This window comes from Schistocerca americana, chromosome X, assembly GCF_021461395.2.
Source record: "Schistocerca americana isolate TAMUIC-IGC-003095 chromosome X, iqSchAmer2.1, whole genome shotgun sequence".
In the NCBI taxonomy this organism is placed as follows: Eukaryota; Metazoa; Arthropoda; class Insecta; order Orthoptera; family Acrididae; genus Schistocerca; species Schistocerca americana.
Genome location: NC_060130.1, coordinates 96,302,320 through 96,321,622, shown reverse-complemented (window position 1 = coordinate 96,321,622; position 19,303 = coordinate 96,302,320). Strand labels below are relative to the sequence as shown.

Genomic DNA, 19,303 nt, shown 5'->3' with positions numbered 1-19,303 from the left:
TTACACAATGTGGGAAATTATGTTAAAAGAACTGTGTGTTCTGTTTCCCCCCCCCCCCCCCCCCCCCCCCCCCCCCCCCCGAGCAAAAAACTTTACATAGGTCCTAGTAAAATAATTTGTGTGCATGCTATTTACAATATCTACATCTACATTCATACTCCGCAAGCCACCTGACGGTGTGTGGCAGAGGGTACTTTGAGTACCTCTATTGGTTCTCCCTTCTATTCCAGTCTCGTATTGTTCGTAGAAAGAAAGATTGTCGGTATGCCTCTGTGCGGGCTCTAATCTCTCTAATTTTGTCCTCATGGTCTCTTCGCGAGATGTACGTAGGAAGGAGCAATATACTGCTTCAGAAGGTGTATCCCCCGCTCTACTGTACCAGTCATGGTAGTTTGAGTAGAGACTGCTGTGACAGCAAACTCACATCCACCATGGAGCTATGGTTTCAATCCTCATCAGGTTCCCTTCTTGAAAAGAATGTTTTTCATCACTCTGAGCAACACCCTCAGGAAACGGTTGTCTTTGCCCAAAAGTAATGGACGTAAGTCACCGGAGGACTAGGCGTACTCATCAGAGGATGTAATTCTTGAAAACCTTCACCAATCATCTCGGCGAAGTACCTGTGATATAGCAGTGCAGTACCAGATATCTCAAAGAATGGTTATTGAGTCCGCAGCTTGTGGTCGTGCAGTAGCGTTCTCGCTTCCCGCGCCCAGGTTCCCGGGTTCGATTCCCGGCGGGGTCAGGGATTTTATCTACCTTGTGATGACTGGGTGTTGTGTGATGTCCTTAGGTTAAGTTAGGTTTAAGTAGTTCTAAGTTCTAGGGGACTGATGACCATAGATGTTAAGTCCCATAGTGCTCAGAGCCAATTGTTATTTAAGTGTTTGTTGTACAGTGAAGAAGTATTTGCGTATCATTACACATTAACTCAACACCAGCAGCCAGAAGACTGCATTTGATGAATACAGTTTTGTGAATGGCTTTTGCACCAAGTGGAAGGTAGCGAACACTCAATAAATCATGTGATACCAACTAACGAATCTAGCTTCACTTGTGAAGGCATTTTCAACCTCCACAACAGCCATTATTGCTCAGAACATGACCCACGTGTTACCCGTGAATGTGACACACTTTGGCATAAATTTGTGGGCTGTAACTGTGGGAGGAATGCTTATGGGCTCTACTGTACATTTCTTTGGAATACTTTGCCTGATGCCTGGAAAATGTTCCACATGGTATTCAGTGACAATTATGGTTTCAACATGATGGTGCCCCTTCACACTTTGAAATGAATGCAAATAACTATTTAAATGAAGTGTTTCCAGGGACATGGATTGGTTGTGGAGGTCCAGTGTTCTAGCCTTGACATTCCCTGGACCTTAAACCACTAGATTTTTATTTGTGGGGAAACTTGAAGGAACAAATTTATAGTGCTCCATCCATGGATGTACATGACCTGATAGCTTATGTGCACGCAGCTTTGGCAATGGTGGCTGCAGGTGTATTTTTTAGGGTCAGAAAGTGTGAACCAGTAACGGGGAAGTTTTAGCAAATGCAAGGTGGTCGCATTGAATGTCCTCTCTAAAGTGACTGTTGCTCGTACGTGTTTATACCGGCTCTGTGAAGATACACTTGGGTATCAAATGTACAGAAAGGAATTATTGTGTGCGCAGTATAAAGTGTAATCTAGTGTTGCCTAATTGTTGTGTTTTTTGTACCTCATGAGCACAGATGATGATACTGTAGCCACTAGTATTTTTTGTTGGCTTTATTTGTGTCATGTATTAAACAAAGTGGTCATTTATGTCTGTAAGAAGTTCATGTTATGTCTTAATGTTTAAATAAAAGTAACAGTAACAGAAAGAAATACACTAGATACCGTATTATGGAGGTGTAAAATGGATACAATTGTGTGCATTGGCACGAACAAGACTCAAACATTGGCAGATCTGCATATCTTTTCCCAACGGCATTCCATTGTCTCACTGAGCAAATGATACAGGTGGAGCACAGTGCGGAGTTCATGTTACTTGTTCTTGATCACACAGCATGCAGTTAGTGTTGCCACAGTCTCATTATTTAAAATCTGGTTTCTGTTAAACCTATTGGTGGTGCTAGGTTTTGCTAGATACACTTTTGTCTTGAATTGCTATGAGGAATCATCTGCTGATCCCAATTGCAGCATTTTTTTCCTTCATCATGTATACTAAAACAATGTGTCTTCAGAATTGATAAACCTCATTTTACATAGTTCATATAATTTCTTGGTCACATTTTAAGTAGTCCTTGTGATGTGGCTATTATTTTTAAAATATGTTGTTAAACCAGTCTAGGGTTTTTGAGGTCAATATAAAATGTATTAATATGTACTGTGTTAACATCTAAAGTCATGTCAGTGTCTCTGACATAAAATCCAAGATACCAAATTACATTTTACCAGACAACAAATTTTCCAGTCCAGTCACATCCAGTCAATTTTCTTTAGTATACATTTGCTTTCATGCCAAATTGATAGCTTTCCAGATATCTGGAAACACATAATGGACGTGATTACTACTATCTTTAGGCCATTGCTCTTTTGCCAAGAGTGTGAGTTGTCTTGTGTGGTTGGTGTTCTCACAGTCCAGGCTGGTTTGTGTGGAGAAGATAATTTTGTTCCAGCTATTTCGTTATATTCCAACTCTGAGTGTAATCTAGGATTACAAAAAATAAAAAGGAATTCAGCAATCAGTCACACATACAATCTGTATATTACAGATCTAGATTTTAGCTATTGGGTAGCAGTCTTAAGTGATTAAAAAATACAAGAAAATATACAAGAATCAGTAATTAAAAGATGTAAATTAAATTTACATTGTACAATTGTAATAACAAAATTAGGCAACATACTGTTTAAACCAAGTCGTAGAGACTCATCAGGCTTGTGACAACACATTACTGTAAGACTTTGATTTACATGGCCAAACTGAGGCTATTGTTCACAGATCAGTGCAAGCAGCCACAGCTTGTCATACGGGTAGAGTAACGCCCTCTATAACCCTGACACAGTTACCAGTACAATTTTTTTGTATTACTTGGATATTAAAATTTAAAAAAATGAAAACCAAATGACCACTATCAATATAAACAGTGTTATCATAAAGATTATTAAGTGTTAAAAAGCTGGAGCATTGAGTTAGTGGAAAATTAACTCACTAAAACATCGTTTGAATTGCAGTGCTTTAGCTGTAGAGAAGAAAAGATTTCAACTAATAGCTCAATTCAAATGTATTTGGTGCAGTTGCTGCTAAAGAACACTAACAAGCAAGATAATAGCAAAAGTTAGAAGACGAACAACACCCACAAGCAATAACAAATTTTGTTCTCACATGGTGAACTGCCAGGTGTTGTCATATAAAGGGAACTGTTAGGCATTTTACATCCTACTGGGTAGTGACATCGTCTGCCACCAAGTAGATGGCAATTGAAAGGCTCGCAAAAAAGGCTGTTTCTCATCACCACAGCATTGAGTAGTTGATAAGAGAAAACTGAAGAAATTCTCTATTTCCTCCAGGAGGTCCACAAATCTGCCTTTTTCAGCTCGGTGGAGCAATGCCATGTATGACCTTAAGGACAGAACACTAAGTCCACTCTGTTATGTGGACAGTTATATTTTTCAACTATATCTTGTCTATCCAATGCCACATGTTCACCAAACAGAGTTTAGTGTTCTCCTTCATGCCAAAACCCCCAGGGGGCCCACAGTCCTTTTGTGGGTACGTGTGTGGTGTGCATGGGGCCCTGAGCCATTGCAGCCTCCTTTCCTTTCCAGGCTGCATTACCATCCCTGTTCCTCTCTGTCCCTATCCTTGCTCCTTTTGTCCCTGCCCCATCTTTTTCCCCTCTTAGTGGACTTCTTTATGTCGACCTGGCTATCCTCCTGGCTTTGTTTTTGGTCTGTGCTATTGTTTAGTTTGTTGTTTCCATCTCGTATTCGGAGTTTTTAGTCCCTTTGGGGTTTGACCTCCATTTCCCAAATTTTCCATTCAGTGTGAGCAATTTGGGGATGAACTCTCTACCTAGCTTCCATGGTGCAGGTTCCTCTCCCCCTCCCCTTTCCCTTTGCGCCCTGGCCCCCTCCTGCTAGGTCACCAGCACGGTAGCCAGTCTGTGTGGTGGGGCTTGTTAAGTATCCACTTGGCTGAGCCCCCTGAAACCACAGGGATCACACTGCTAGTACCTGAGCTGTTAACGACTCGTGCATGCCCAGGAGTCGATGCTCATCACTTTGGGGAACCAGAACTCCCGGCAATGGTAGCAGTGCGACGGCCCTTGCTGTGGCTGGGGGGCACCCGTGGGGCGAGCCCCTGGTTGGAGTGGGTGGTACTAGTGTGGATGCCTTGCGCCTGAAGTGACAAAAGCTTCACCATCCTGGCCATTCTGTGGCTATCTCTAAGAGTGGTAGCAGACGTGACACTCCTTCTTCTGATCCTTCGGCCTTCCCCTCCCTGGCCACCCCCTGGGAGGAAGGTCAAGCTCGCCGGCTTGGTTTGAAACCTTTCCATTGGTACCTGGTTTGTAGCAGGATGGAAGATGGAAGTTTTGTCATGACCAGGCCTTTGTTTTTCATGGAGGTGATTGAAGATAAGTATGACGAAGTGCAATCGATGAGTAAATTGCGGCCCGGTGCTTTGCTCATAAAGACATCTTCTGCTGCCCTGAATGCTTGTGACCATCTCGGTGACGTCCCAGTTTCCGTCTTGCCCCATCACTCTTCGAACTCGGTACAGGGCATTATTTTCCACTGGGATCTCCTTCTCCAAACTGATAAGGAGCTTTGTGCTAACCTCAAGCGTCGAGGGGTTCGTTTTATCCTGCGTGTGCAGCGAGGCCCTCCAAACAATCGCACAGCTACGGGTGACCTCCCAGAGGAGGTCAAGGTAATGGTGTATCGGTGTGATGTAAAACCTTATATTCCACCACCGATCAGGTGCTTTAAGTGCTTATGGTTTGGACATGTCTTCGTGCTGCACCACTGATCCCCTCTGCGGTGACTGTGGGCACCCCCTCCATGAGGGGAGTGCCTGTGCTCCCCCGCCAGTGTGTGTAAATTGTCATGGACAGCATTCTCAATGCTTGCCTGCATGCCTGGTGTTTGTGAAAGAAAGAAGGATTCAAGAGTACAAAGCCTTAGATCGGCTCACCTACACTGATGCTCGTCAGAAGTATGACTGGCTCCATCCTGTGTCTATGACTTCTACTTTTGCTTCAGTTATGTCCATACCCCCCTCCTCTTCCCAGCCCCACCCCATTTGCCCCATGCCTTTAGCCTCCTCCCTCTCCCACATCCCCTCCTCCTCCTTGTGAGTACCCATACACAGCCCTTCGGGAGCTGCTCCCCCTCCCTTGCTGGAAAAGTGCTCCCCTCCTTCAGCTGCCACCGGTACTGAAGCTCCCTCCCTGGACTCTTCTTCTCAGCACCACCCTGAAAAGAAATCTGCTGCCCCACATCGGCTGCACAATCTGCAGGCGGTGGGCGCCAAGATATCCTCATGTAATTCTGTGCCTGCCTGCACTGAAGTGTGCTCTTCTCTTCCTTCCCAGGAGAAGAAGCAGAAACACAAGAACACGGGCAAGGCCCCTCTGGTACCCCCTGAGGTGCGGCCTTCCCCTCCTCCAGTCAATGAACCAACAGTGTCTGACCCCACCTATATGGATATTACCCAATCCTTATCAGTGACGGATGGTGACTTAGCGGCGTGACAGACTCCGGTTCATTAGCTTCCCATTTGGACTGCGGCTTGAGAATCCTTCAGTGGAATTGTAATGGATATTTGCGTCACCTTCCAGATTTGAGTCCCCTTCTTTCCTTGTAGTCTGCTGCTTGTATTGCACTCCAGGGGATGCATTTTGTCAATTCTTACTCATCTGCCCTTCGTGGGTTCCACGCTTTGTCAGAACCCAATTGGCCCCTTGCAGGCTTCTGGTGGTATTTGTACCTTGGTCCGCAAGGACATTGTTAGTAAATGGGTTCCCCTCCATACCACTCTGGAAGCCATTGCTGTCACGACCCATCTGGCCACTCCAATCACAATCTGTAATCTCTACCTCTCACCTGACAGGCCGCCCACATCCCTTGCTTTAACCACCCTTCTTCAACAACTCCCTTCTCCCTTCTTGCTACTAGGGGACTTTAATGCCCACAATCCTCTTTGGGGTAGTCATACGACTACTGCCCTGGGCAGGACAGTTGAAGCTGTTGTGGCATTGCTTGACCTCTGTTTACTAAACACAGGTGCTCCCACACAGTTTAGTGTGGCGCACGGCACTTTCTCTACCATTGACCTCTCCATCTGCAGTCCCGGCCTTTTTCCCTCCATTCAGTGGGGTGTCCACGATGACTTACATGACAGCGACCATTACCCAATTGTTTTGACCTTCCTTCAGTCTCTCTTGCTCCGTCACCCTCCCAGGTGGGCCATATATAAGGCTGATTGGGGTGCCTTCTCCTCTGCTCCCATCCCCCCTGTATTCCCACACGACAGTGTTGGTGAATCTACACAGACTTTGACTGCTGCCATCCTTTCAGCAGCTGTTTCAGCAGTCCCTTCTTCCTCAGCTTCTCCCCATCAGAAAATGGTCCCTTGGTGGACTACAGAAATTGCTTCAGCCATAAAAGACTGCCGCCGTGCTCTTCAACACATCAAGCGGCACCCTTCTACTGCTCTTCTTTTGGTCTTTAAATGACTCCGCACCCGGGCCCACTACCAAATCAAATTTCATAAATGCATTTGCTGGGAACGATATGTAGCTGCCATAGGACTACACCCCCTCTTCACAAGTCTGGGCGAAACTCAGGCGAATTTTTGGCAACTGTCCTCCCACCGGGGTTGCAGGAATTTCTGTGCATGGTGTTGTCCTTACCAATCCGAACATTGTAGCAGAAAATTTCATTCAACACTTTACTCAAGCTTCAGCATCGACTCAGTATCCGTCCATGTTCCTTCTCCTGAAAGAGCACTCAGAATGACTGCCTTTGTCTTTTGTTTCTCGCTGCTTGGAGCCCTATAATGTCCCATTCAGCGAGTGGGAATTCGCCAGCGCCCTCATCCTCTATCCCGACACGGCTCCTGGACCAGATTGGATACATAACCAAATGCTCGAACACTTACGGCCACCATCGTATACAGGCCCTCTTAAACAGTCTGTGGAGTGGTGGAGTCTTTCCTACCCTGTGGCAGGAAAGCATTGTTGTTCCGGATTTGAAGCCAGGGAAGCCACCTCTTCAGTTCGATAGCTACTGTCCAATTAGCCTCACCAACATCCTCTGCAAGCTCCTTGAACACATGAGTCGGTGGCGGTTTTTGATCCTTGAATCCCGCAACCTTTTGTCATCGACTCAAAGTGGTTTTTGCTGTGGCTGCTCTACGGTGCATAACTTGGTCCACCTGGAGTCTGCTATCTGGTCGGATTTTGCCCATAAGCAACAACTCCTTAGTCTTCTTTGATCTGCATAAAGCCTGTGACACCACCTGGCACTGCCACATCCTCACCACCCTTCACGAATGGGGCCTTTGTGGTGCTCCGCCAGTTTTTATCTGTAACTTCCTTCCTTGTCGCTCTTTTTGGGTCCAAGTTGGCTCCTCCTACAGCAGTTCCCATTGGCAAGAAAATTGGGTTCCACAGGGTTCCGTCCTGAGCGCCCCTCTTTTTGTCTCGAAATTTGGTAGAAAATCTGAAGAAATTCTGGTCGTATGTAAAGTACACAAGCGGCAAGACGCAGTCAATACCTTCACTGTGCAGTGCCGATGGTACTGTTACCGACGACTGTGCCGCTAAAGCGGAGTTATTGAACGCAGTTTTCCGAAATTCCTTCACCAGGGAAGAGGAATGGAATATTCCAGAATTTGAAACATGAACAGCTGCTAGCATGAGTTTCTTAGAAGTAGATACCTTAGGGGTTGCGAAGTAACTCAAATCGCTTGATACCGGCAAGTCTTCAGGTCCAGATTGTATACCGATTAGGTTCCTTTCAGATTACGCTGATACAATAGCTCCCTACGTAGCAATCATATACAACCGCTCGCTCACCGGTAGATCTGTACCTAAAGATTGGAAAACTGCAGGTCGCACCAGTGTTTAAGAAGGGTAGTAGGAGTAATCCATCGAACTACAGATCTATATCATTGACGTCGGTTTGCAGTAGGGTTTTGGAGCATATACTGTATTCAAACATTATGAATAACCTCGAAGGGAACGATCTATTGATACGTAATCAGCATGGCTTCAGAAAACATCGTTCTTGTGCAACGCAGCTAGCTCTTTATTCGCACGAAGTAATGGGCGCTATCGACAGGGGATCTCTAGTTGATTCCGTATTTCTAGATTTCCGGAAAGCTTTTGACACCATTCCTCACAAGCGACTTCTAATCAAGCTGCGGGCCTATGGGGTATCGTCTCAGTTGTGCGACTGGATTCGTGATTTCCTGTCAGGAAGGTCGCAGTTCGTAGTAATAGACGGCAAATCATCGAGTAAAACTGAAGTAATATCAGGTGTTCCCCAGGGAAGCGTCCTGGGACCTCTGCTGTTCCTGATCTATATAAATGACCTGGGTGACAATCTGAGCAGTTCTCTTAGGTTGTTCGTAGATGATGCTGTAATTTACCGTCTAGTAAGGTCATCCGAAGACCAGTATCAGTTGCAAGCCGATTTAGAAAAGCTTGCTGTATGGTGTAGCAGGTGGCAGTTGACGCTAAATAACGAAAAGTGTGAGGTGACCCACATGAGTTCCAAAAGAAATCCGTTGGAATTCAATTACTCGATAAATAGTACAATTCTCAAGGCTGTCAATTCAACTAAGTACCTGGGTGTAAAAACTACGAACAACTTCAGTTGGAAAGACCACATAGATAATATTGTGGGGAAGGCGAGCCAAAGGTTGCGTTTCATTGGCAGGACACTTAGAAGATGCAAGAAGTCCACTAAAGAGACAGCTTACACTACACTCGTTTGTCCTCAGTTAGAATATTGTTGCGCGGTGTGGGATCCTTACCAGGTGGGATTGATGGAGGGCATCGAAAGGGTGCAAAAAAAGGGCAGCTCATTTTGTATTATCACGTAATAGGGGAGAGAGTGTGGCAGATATGATACGCAAGTTGGGATGGAAGTCATTAAAGCAAAAACGTTTTTTGTCGCGGCGAGATCTACACTCCTGGAAATGGAAAAAAGAACACATTGACACCGGTGTGTCAGACCCACCATACTTGCTCCGGACACTGCGAGAGGGCTGTACAAGCAATGATCACACGCACGGCACAGCGGACACACCAGGAACCGCGGTGTTGGCCGTCGAATGACGCTAGCTGCGCAGCATTTGTGCACCGCCGCCGTCAGTGCCAGCCAGTTTGCCGTGGCATACGGAGCTCCATCGCAGTCTTTAACACTGGTAGCATGCCGCGACAGCGTGGACGTGAACCGTATGTGCAGTTGACGGACTTTGGGCGAGGGCATATAGTGGGCATGCGGGAGGCCGGGTGGACGTACCGCCGAATTGCTCAACACGTGGGGCGTGAGGTCTCCACAGTACATCGATGTTGTCGCCAGTGGTCGGCGGAAGGTGCACGTGCCCGTCGACCTGGGACCGGACCGCAGCGACGCACGGATGCATGCCAAGACCGTAGGATCCTACGCAGTGCCGTAGGGGACCGCACCGCCACTTCCCAGCAAATTAGGGACACTGTTGCTCCTGGGGTATCGGCGAGGACCATTCGCAACCGTCTCCATGAAGCTGGGCTACGGTCCCGCACACCGTTAGGCCGTCTTCCGCTCACGCCCCAACATCGTGCAGCCCGCCTCCAGTGGTGTCGCGACAGGCGTGAATGGAGGGACGAATGGAGACGTGTCGTCTTCAGTGATGAGAGTCGCTTCTGCCTTGGTGCCAATGATGGTCGTATGCGTGTTTGGCGCCGTGCAGGTGAGCGCCACAATCAGGACTGCATACGACCGAGGCACACAGGGCCAACACCCGGCATCATGGTGTGGGGAGCGATCTCCTACACTGGCCGTACACCACTGGTGATCGTCGAGGGGACACTGAATAGTGCACGGTACATCCAAACCGTCATCGAACCCATAGTTCTACCATTCCTAGACCGGCAAGGGAACTTGCTGTTCCAACAGGACAATGCACGTCCGCATGTATCCCGTGCCACCCAACGTGCTCTAGAAGGTGTAAGTCAACTACTCTGGCCAGCAAGATCTCCGGATCTGTCCCCCATTGAGCATGTTTGGGACTGGATGAAGCGTCGTCTCACGCGGTCTGCACGTCCAGCACGAACGCTGGTCCAACTGAGGCGCCAGGTGGAAATGGCATGGCAAGCCGTTCCATAGGACTACATCCAGCATCTCTACGATCATCTCCATGGGAGAATAGCAGCCTGCATTGCTGCGAAAGGTGCCGACATTGTGCATGCTGTGTTGCCTGTGTCTATGTGCCTGTGGTTCTGTCAGTGTGATCATGTGATGTATCTGACCCGAGGAATGTGTCAATAAAGTTTCCCCCTTCCTGGGACAATGAATTCACGGTGTTCTTATTTCAATTTCCAGGAGTGTATTTACGAAATTTCAGTCACCAACTTCCTCTTCCGAATGCGAAAATATTTTGTTGAGCCCAACCTACATAGGTAGGAATGATCATCAAAATAAAATAAGAGAAATTAGAGCTCGTTTTTCCCGCACACTGTTTGGGAGTGGAATGGTAGGGAGATAGTATGATTGTGGTTGGATGAACCCTCTGCCAAGCACTTAAATGTGAATTGCAGAGTAATCATGTAGATGTAGCCATTAATGGTCTGGTGACAGCTGTTGGACTGACAGTGGCTCCCTCTTTGTATACTGAAGATTTTTGTATCTACGTCGCTTCCTCCATAATAGGTGCTGCAGAACGCCATCTACAGGGGGCAATCTGCCGGGCGCACTCGTGGGCTCTCTCGCATGGCTTTCAGTTTTCGGCAGCCAAGTCGTGTGTCGTGCATTTCTGCCGTCGCCGTACAGTACATCCCCATCCAGACCTGTTCCTCGATGGCCAGCCGTTCGAGATGGTGGACACCCATCGCTTCTTGGGTCTAGTCTTCAATGCCTGGTTGACATGGCTCCCTCATCTTCACCAGCTGAAGAGGATGTGCTGGTCCCATCTCAATGTTCTTAGGTGTCTGTGCAATACCACCTGGGGTGCAGACCGCTCTGTTCTCCTGCGATTGTATCAAGCACTGGTCGTGTCTCGTTTAGACTATGGAAGTCCTATCTAAGGTTGTGTGTCACCTTCAATTTTGCAGATACTAGACCCCATCCACCACTGTGGGGTCTGAGTTGCAACTGGTGCCTTCTGGGCTAGCCCTGTACTTAGCCTTGTCGCAGAGGCGGGGATTCCACCACTGCGAGTTTTGCGCGAGCTGATATCTTATGCGCTCCGCATTCTGTGCACCCCAAAGCATCCAAATTATGGTCTCCTTTATCCGGACACGGCGACCACCCTGCCACAGCGGCAGCAACGATGTGGGCTTACCATGGCTATCCGCATTCAGTCGCTCTTTCCTGAGCTCAGCAATTCCCTTTACCGCCTGTTTTCTCCGCACGTACCCCTCCATGGTGCATCTCTTGGCCGCAGCTCTGTCTTGATCTCTCAATCGATTCAAAGGATTCTGTCCCTCTGTTGGCTCTTCACCGCCAGTTCTCCTGTCTCCTCAGTTCCTTTCTGGGTTCAGAAGTGATCTATACTGATGGCTCCATGGTTGCTGGCCGCACCGGTTTTGCTTACACCTATGCGCGACACATGGAACTTCGTTCCTTGCCAGATGGCTTTAGTGTTTTTACTGCAGAATTGGTAGCCATCTTGCCCGCACTGGACCATATCCACTCCTGCTCAGGACTATCCTTCACTATCTGTAGTGACTCATTGAGCGGTTTGCACGCTATCGGTCAGTGCTTCCCTCACCACCCATTGGTCATCGGTATCCAGGACTCCCGTTCTCTTCTTGCTAAACGTGGATGCTTGGTGGTTTTCATTTGGACCCCAGCCCATGTTGGGATTCCTGGCAATGAATTTGTTGATCAACTGGCTAAATTAGCTACTACCACGCCATCTCTTGCTATTGGCATTCTGGAAATAGACCTTCGCTCGGCATTACGTTGTCAGGTTTTGGGCCTTTGGGATGCAGAATGGCACACTCTTTCTTTGCCGAACGAGCTAAGGGCGATTAAGGATTCTACAACTCCGTGGCAGTCCTCCTTGCGGGCCTCTCGTAAGGCCTCTGTCATCCTATGCCGGCTCCGCATCAGCCATACTTGGCTGACTCGCAGTTATCTCCTCTGCCGTGAGGACCGCCCTCTCTGTCGTCGTGGATCAGTGTTGACTGTGGCTCGCATCTTATTGGACTGCCCCAACTTAGCCACACTGTGATGGACTTTTAGCTTTCCAGGCTCACTACCCCTGGTGTTGGCTGACACTACCTCAGCGACAGATCTCGTTTTACGTTTTATTCGTGATGGGGGTTTTTATCGTTTTATTTAAGGGAGGAATCATCCACCTTATTGGTGAGTGGAGGGGATGGCAGGCCCTCTTGCTCCCCCATTCGCCCCAACTGGATTGGCTTCAGCTGGGTGTGGTGGTTCACCTTGGCCCTCTCTCTTCCCACTCCTTTCCTTACGGGGTCTGTTATGTCTTGGGCGTCTCTCTTGCCTCCTGTGCTTCTTTCTTCACACCCCTGTCATTAGTCACCTTCTTTCCCTCGCCTCTTCTTCTGCCCTTTTCCTTCCTTTCATGTCAATAGTTTATCATTTTATGGACATTTTAGTTCCCTCTTCTAATATGGGATTTTATCGGCTTTAGTTAATCCAAGGTTGGAGGGACTGATGACCGTGTAGTTTGGTCCCTTCTCCACCCAACCACATTGTGCCAAATATAATGTGCAACATAGTCTAAACATTTTATTTTTTGCACACCTGATTCATGATAAATACATTTTGTAGCAACACTGTAGCAAAATTGAAAAAAAGTATTTTTCCTGAAGAGCCCAGAACTATGTTTCCTATTTTCACTCCAGATATTCAAATCTAAAAAATTTATGGAAACATTGGTTTCAACTTCAAATGTAAACTTGATTTTATCGTGTAAATCATTGAACTTGGTGACGATTTCATTAACAACATTGGTTCAAATGGCTCTGAGCACTATGGGACTTAACTGCTGTGGTCATCAGTCCCCTAGAACATAGAACTACTTAAACCTAACTAACCTAAGGACGTCACACACATCCATACCTGAGGCAGGATTTGAACCTGCGACCGTAGCGGTCACGCGGTTCCAGACTGTAGCGCCTAGAACCGCACGGCCACTCCGGCCGGCATTAACATCATTATTGTTACCTTTGGCTAACAATATCTTATTGTCAGCATATGTGAAGTAATATACTATCTTTTTTGTTAAACTGGGATTTTCAGTGAAAAACTTATTTTCAATATAACTGATAAAAATATTGGCCAGCACACCAGAAATGTAGCTTCCCATGCTAAGTCCGTCGTTTTGGAGGTATGTTTTCATCATTAAATTTAAAACAGTTATACTTCAGGATTAGCAACAACATACTGATAAACTCTTTAATTTCTTGTCCAGAAAACCAGTTCTCATCACTTACATTCATCCCAATAATTTTAATGCTGCTATTAAAAGTATAGTTTGGATTTGCAACTGATTGCCGAATTCCTTTTCCTTTTTGAAATGTACTACAGTTGCTATCCACAACTGTTCCAATGGAATAGACCTTGGTTATTCTAGGATTCAGTACAAATGGTGCATGGTATGTGACATGTAATAAGTTACGGTTAAGAGTGGAGCTATTTCGCATGCAAATTATCTGTAAAGGATGATCAAAGACCATCAAGCCAATTAGCTGTACAGTAGTGTGCCAATTGAAATATCCCTTTGTTCCATTACCAAAGTACAGCTCTGCAGTGTTACCATAATTTGAATAATAATACTTTTACCAAGTGAAGAAACGTTTGGGGCTCCACTTGAGTGGGAGATGTAGTAGTTTGATAGCCACAATTTTTTTGCTATATTTTGTCATTTATTTGTAACTTCTCTGTTTTAAAGGAACTTGTCGGCGATCCAAGACCGTGAAATTTGCTGTTACTCAATATCTTGTAAGGAGAAAGACAACATTGACATAACTCTGCAGTGGCTGATTGCTCACTCGAAGTCAGGAATACGCTAGTGCCACTTGGTAAAAATTGGAGCAAGGTGACTGACACACAGAATGTTGCTACTAGTCGTTGTACACCCTCCTCCTCAGTGCCTGATTTGGCCATAAATTTGTTTATGTATATTTTATTGTGATTAAAGTTTATTAATCTGTGTTAAAGGCTGATTATAACTAATTAGTATTTGCCAAGAAATACTTGGGAAATTGGAATATTGTGCAACAAACTTGATAATGTTCTGTAATTTAAGAAGTGTGTGTGTATATACACACATTTTGTGTAGAGTGATATAGATGCCTTTTTAAGAATTGAATTGTAAAATCATGGAGTGTAAATTTCGTCTTAGAGCTGCTTAGAAAATATCATTTTTGTTTTTCGTTTCCTTTAGGAACACTTGGTATGTGTGTTCTTCCTTCTCAAGAAGTAATTGAAGTCTCCAGTTAAGGGAATATTGAACAACAAAATGAAAATTGAGCTTGGCTGATTACTTTTTTGTCCATTTTGTTGGGCTGTGTTTCTGGATAAGGGGAGTTACACATGTAATTATTGTGCAGAAGCAGAAACTAGGTGTGGCTTAACTGATATGTTAATATTCATCCATATATAATTGGAATTGTGGTTCTGCCAGCAATTAGACATGGAATGCAATGTAATGTGGAATCTCAAATTATAAGGAGTGGCATATCTCATGTGGACAAGGTAAATAATCTATTACAGAGAATATTTGAGTTTTACAAAAATCTATTTATGCAAGCTTTACTGACTGACTGGGTATCCAACGCAGAAAATTAATAATGGAAACTCTAATGAATGCTCCTGTGTCAGAAGTGGCCTCTCCTCTGAATCCTAAATTTGTGGTGGCTACATTTGTTAAAACAGTGTGCAGATACCTTGTACTGATAATTTTGTTATGAAAACATATTGTATGCATTGTTTTCTAATTAACCAACATTAACAGAATTCTTTCCAATATTATTAAAATGTTTCTATATAAAAACTGTCCTATTTTTTGCTGTCACATAATCATGCTCTCCCCACAGCCCCCCCAATTAAAGCTGAACCAATGGAGTGGGAGTTTGTTGGTTATCATTCCTTCAATATGAGACATCTTGTCACATTTTAATATTTTTTATTTTGTCTGACCACCAGTCTTGCTAAATTGAAAGTTTTCATGATAGGTAAAGATTCTTTTCACTGCCATGAAATAGTCATCACCTTATCTTAGCTGTTGTGTGTTGTCAGCCTCGTGGAACAGCAGTTATAACATGTAAGACGGTTCAGACAGATGTCTAGAGTAATGTTGAGAGTATGGTGTAATGTAACAGACATATTGTTATTTCATCTTGTACATAGTTCACTGGTGCAGAATCATCACTGTGTGTTTGCCAAACATCTCGTTCGTGAAGCTGTAGCTTACAGGGTGGCACACACTTTGTTCCAGTGTTAAAAGTATTCTTTTGCAGCGTAGGTACACAATGATGCTCTTAAAAAAAAAAATTAATATTTTTGTGAATCTTGAGTAACACGAAATTGAAATGCATCATAATGTCACATGAAAAGTCTTCAAGGCAAAGATATGGCTTCCAGAAACATAACAGTAATATTACACATACTACTTTGATTTTAAAAAAAAAGATGGATTGACTGATAAAACCACATTATGTTCCAGCATATTGTAACAAAATAAAGGTGTTTGGAAAACTAAAATTAGTTCAGCTGATTTTATTCTGTACGTACATCAGATAAAGTATTGTTTTTAACAAGTGAATAGTAAACACCTGTACTTAATTCAGTAATGGAGTGGCAGTTGTTAGAATGCAATGAACTAAGTGATTAATGTGCTGGAAACTTCATCATTCATGCCAGTGGTTAAAGTATTGGCTTCTCGGCATGCTTTAAAAGTCATGAAACATACCACTAATCTCACATTCCTCAGTCTGTAGTTATGTTTTTCCTTCAGAACATAGTGCTCTACATAATTTGCAGCATCACTTAGTTTAATCTCATAAGTTAGTTTAATACATAACTTGAGTGTTTCCATTTGTTTTTTTGTTGGATTTTCCTAGAACTGGAAAATTTTGAAGGTCTCATAAAGGATAGTGTATTCTTGTTTTGTTTATTCCCATCTGCTAAATTTTATAGCTGCTGAATGTTGATTCCTGATCGGTTTCAGAACTATACAACTAAGGCAGTAAACAGGTATTCAGTTTTGTTAGAAAATAATGAACTGTGGGGGGGAAAAATTAAAAAATAGGACTCAAGATGTAAGATCTTCCTTAATTGAAGAATGAACGCAGAATGAATAAAGAATTCCTGATTATGTATTCCTGTGTCACAGCATTTTTTCACACTAAATCTTCAGTTTCCTTGACAACTAGAAATGAGAAAATACTGAAATGTAATCATAGGAGAAGTATAGATTGATATGTGGTAGTAGGAAAGGTTGTTTCTGGAATATAACAAAAGGAGGAAACTTCCTGATAGTTGAAGATTATGTTCCAGTCAAAGATCCAAACATTAACCCTTGCCCTCTCCCCCTTCCCCCTTTTTTTGTCATGTTTGCACTAGATTAATCTTAGTCCACCACACAGTGTTAAATATGTTGGGAAGTTTCAGTATAGCATGCAGTCAACTGCAGATTCAGATGTAATCTAAGAGAAAAGGTTTATTTGTGAAATCATGTTAATTGAAAGGAGGAATAGCATTGTATGGCATACACTAGGTAAGAAAAGCATATTTATCTGGAAACAGACAGCAAGGAGGTTATTGATGTATTTGATTTCATCAAAACTTGGAAAAGGAGGCTGGTTTGCAAAGGATATAGTGGGGAAATTATTAAAGTTTCACTTTGTAAGGAGGGTAATCAGCAATCTTGTCATGTGGAATGTTGTATGAACGTTTCAGATTAATTGTCTACAGGCAGCTGTAGGAAACAAACAAAAAGAGCTGATGCTGATGAATGGAACTTCATTAAGTGACCTAGGTACATTGGAATTGAAAAGTTTTAAATGATCATCAGATTGTGCAGAAATTCAGGAAGAGGTTGGCCTAATGTTGCTTATGCTGAGAAATTTTTTCCACTATACTAAAATATGTGTAGAACTGCTGCCAGATCATCATGAATGAAACCATAATCATTATAAGTAATTTGGCAACCATTGAAGTAAGATATTTGTGAGTATTCCCAAATGGAGCTGTAAGAGTTGGAATATCGCTGTCACTGGTGGCAATCTGTCACTTGATATTTTGCTTCCAGTATAAGAACTGGTAAATTATTAGTACTATTTTTTTTACATTTCATTTGTTGTTTTCGAAACACAAACAAAAACTGTCTATTTGGCAAATACAGCAAAGTCTTTCAAACTAGACTCATTTGTTGTCATCAGTATTCTATATATCATTTACTTCATTCTCTATAGTGCATATGATTGATGAAAGTCCCAAATGGACTCTGAAACTTTTAATATTGTCCATGGAAGGAAATGAGTACGATAAATTGATGGGCAAAACTTCTAAAGAATTATTGTGGATGTAACATTTGACATTATCACATATATAATCAGGATTGATGCTTGAGGGAGAGGGTGTTGAAGTCAGTGCATTGTTTCCATTTGAAATTAATGTTAATCATACCCAAATGACTGAGTTACTGTGAGTATTTGTATGCCTGCTTTTTAATATAGTTTCAACTTTGTTTTGCCTTCTGTTTTATCGTATTGTTAAGTGTATGTATGTGTTGACAATGTGTTACTATATCATCAGTGAAATATTTGGCTATTTTGTTGATGGAACATGACAACCAGAAATGTTTGTGTGGTAAATGAATATTTTCTTTGGTGATAGTATAGTTCATGTTTGTTATAATAATAAGTATGGATTTTGTTCTTGGAACTTGCTTTGTATTTCTGGTGCATGTGGAAGTGTGTGCATATTTATACACAAATATGGATTAAATTTGGAACCTAGTTATGTATTAAACATACGTGAGCTGTATGTTTATGTAATTTCATTCACACTTATGCAATTTTACTGTAGTATGTAGGTATGTAGCTTTACTTTCCATTATTGTTGAGCTGATGAAAAGGCCTGACAGAATATAAATCTGAGAAGATACTTTGGTCCTATTTTTATGTGATTATGTTTGGAGAGACTTCATTGTGTAAGTATATGCTTTAATCAACATACATTAGTCACTCCCTCTGGCTGGTACTGCTTTTGCAGATAATTTAGTTTAGCATTGTGGAAAACCTATGAAATACGTTCTTACCAACATTTTACAGGTTGTTATATGTTCTGTAATTTTACAGTTATTTCATAGAAAAATACAAAGCACAAAATCAACTTAGATATGTATGCAGCAACTGTCATTATTTTGTTGACTCATATAGATGTAATGAATAAAATTCTGCAACATTCTTGTTCTGAGTGTAATTATTAATTTATCATTTCATGTATCAGTGAGCTTCAGTATCTGTACAGCACATAACTGTTAGTAAGAAGCAATAGATATTTTTTGGTAGTAGAACTAGCTTGAATAAATTTCCTAATGTACCTTTTGTTGTGTCAGATGTAGTCAAAGCCTTTCAGTGACTCTGTGAGGTGCTATGTTAATGGTGAAGTTTTACAGATCCTGTGCTAGCTTTTGCTCCAAAATACATCTGTCATCTGAAATGAAGATCTCATATTTTTTGATACTGATTAACATTGTTAAAAAAATTTCAACATTTTTAATTATGTAAAGACAGTATAAGACATTTGAGTTTAATAAACAGTTTCTCTGCACTCTTGTTTTATTGTAGTGGTATTCTGAATTTCCAGTTTGTGTGTCGTACCTATAGCAGTCTATAAGGGCGTTCCATTCCAGTTATAATTTGCAGAACATATAGGGTTTGTTCATTTGACAACTATGAATGAATGTGACCCATCTGTTATGCATGTGAAACAGGTACTGGTACACATGTGAGTTAAATTCTGGATAATATCATTGTTCTGGATGTGCACTACATGTTCAAATGTAAGAAAAAATTCTTCTAAATGTTATTTTTGCCATTTTGTCAGTGTTAA

The 19,303-nt window shown here is 43.1% G+C and overlaps 1 protein-coding gene across 1 annotated transcript in view; it reads left to right on the top strand.

Moving 5' to 3' along the window:
• The window catches only part of LOC124554856 (ADP-ribosylation factor-like protein 8B-A), a 48,774-nt gene extending 29,753 nt beyond the window's left edge, over nucleotides 1–19,021 (top strand). The window contains exon 4 of the mRNA XM_047128522.1: nucleotides 14,133–19,021. Within this exon, the coding sequence (XP_046984478.1) occupies nucleotides 14,133–14,253 (121 nt within the window). The 3' untranslated portion in view covers nucleotides 14,254–19,021. The remainder of the gene's footprint in view (nucleotides 1–14,132) is intronic.
• Nucleotides 19,022–19,303: the final 282 nt, after the last annotated feature.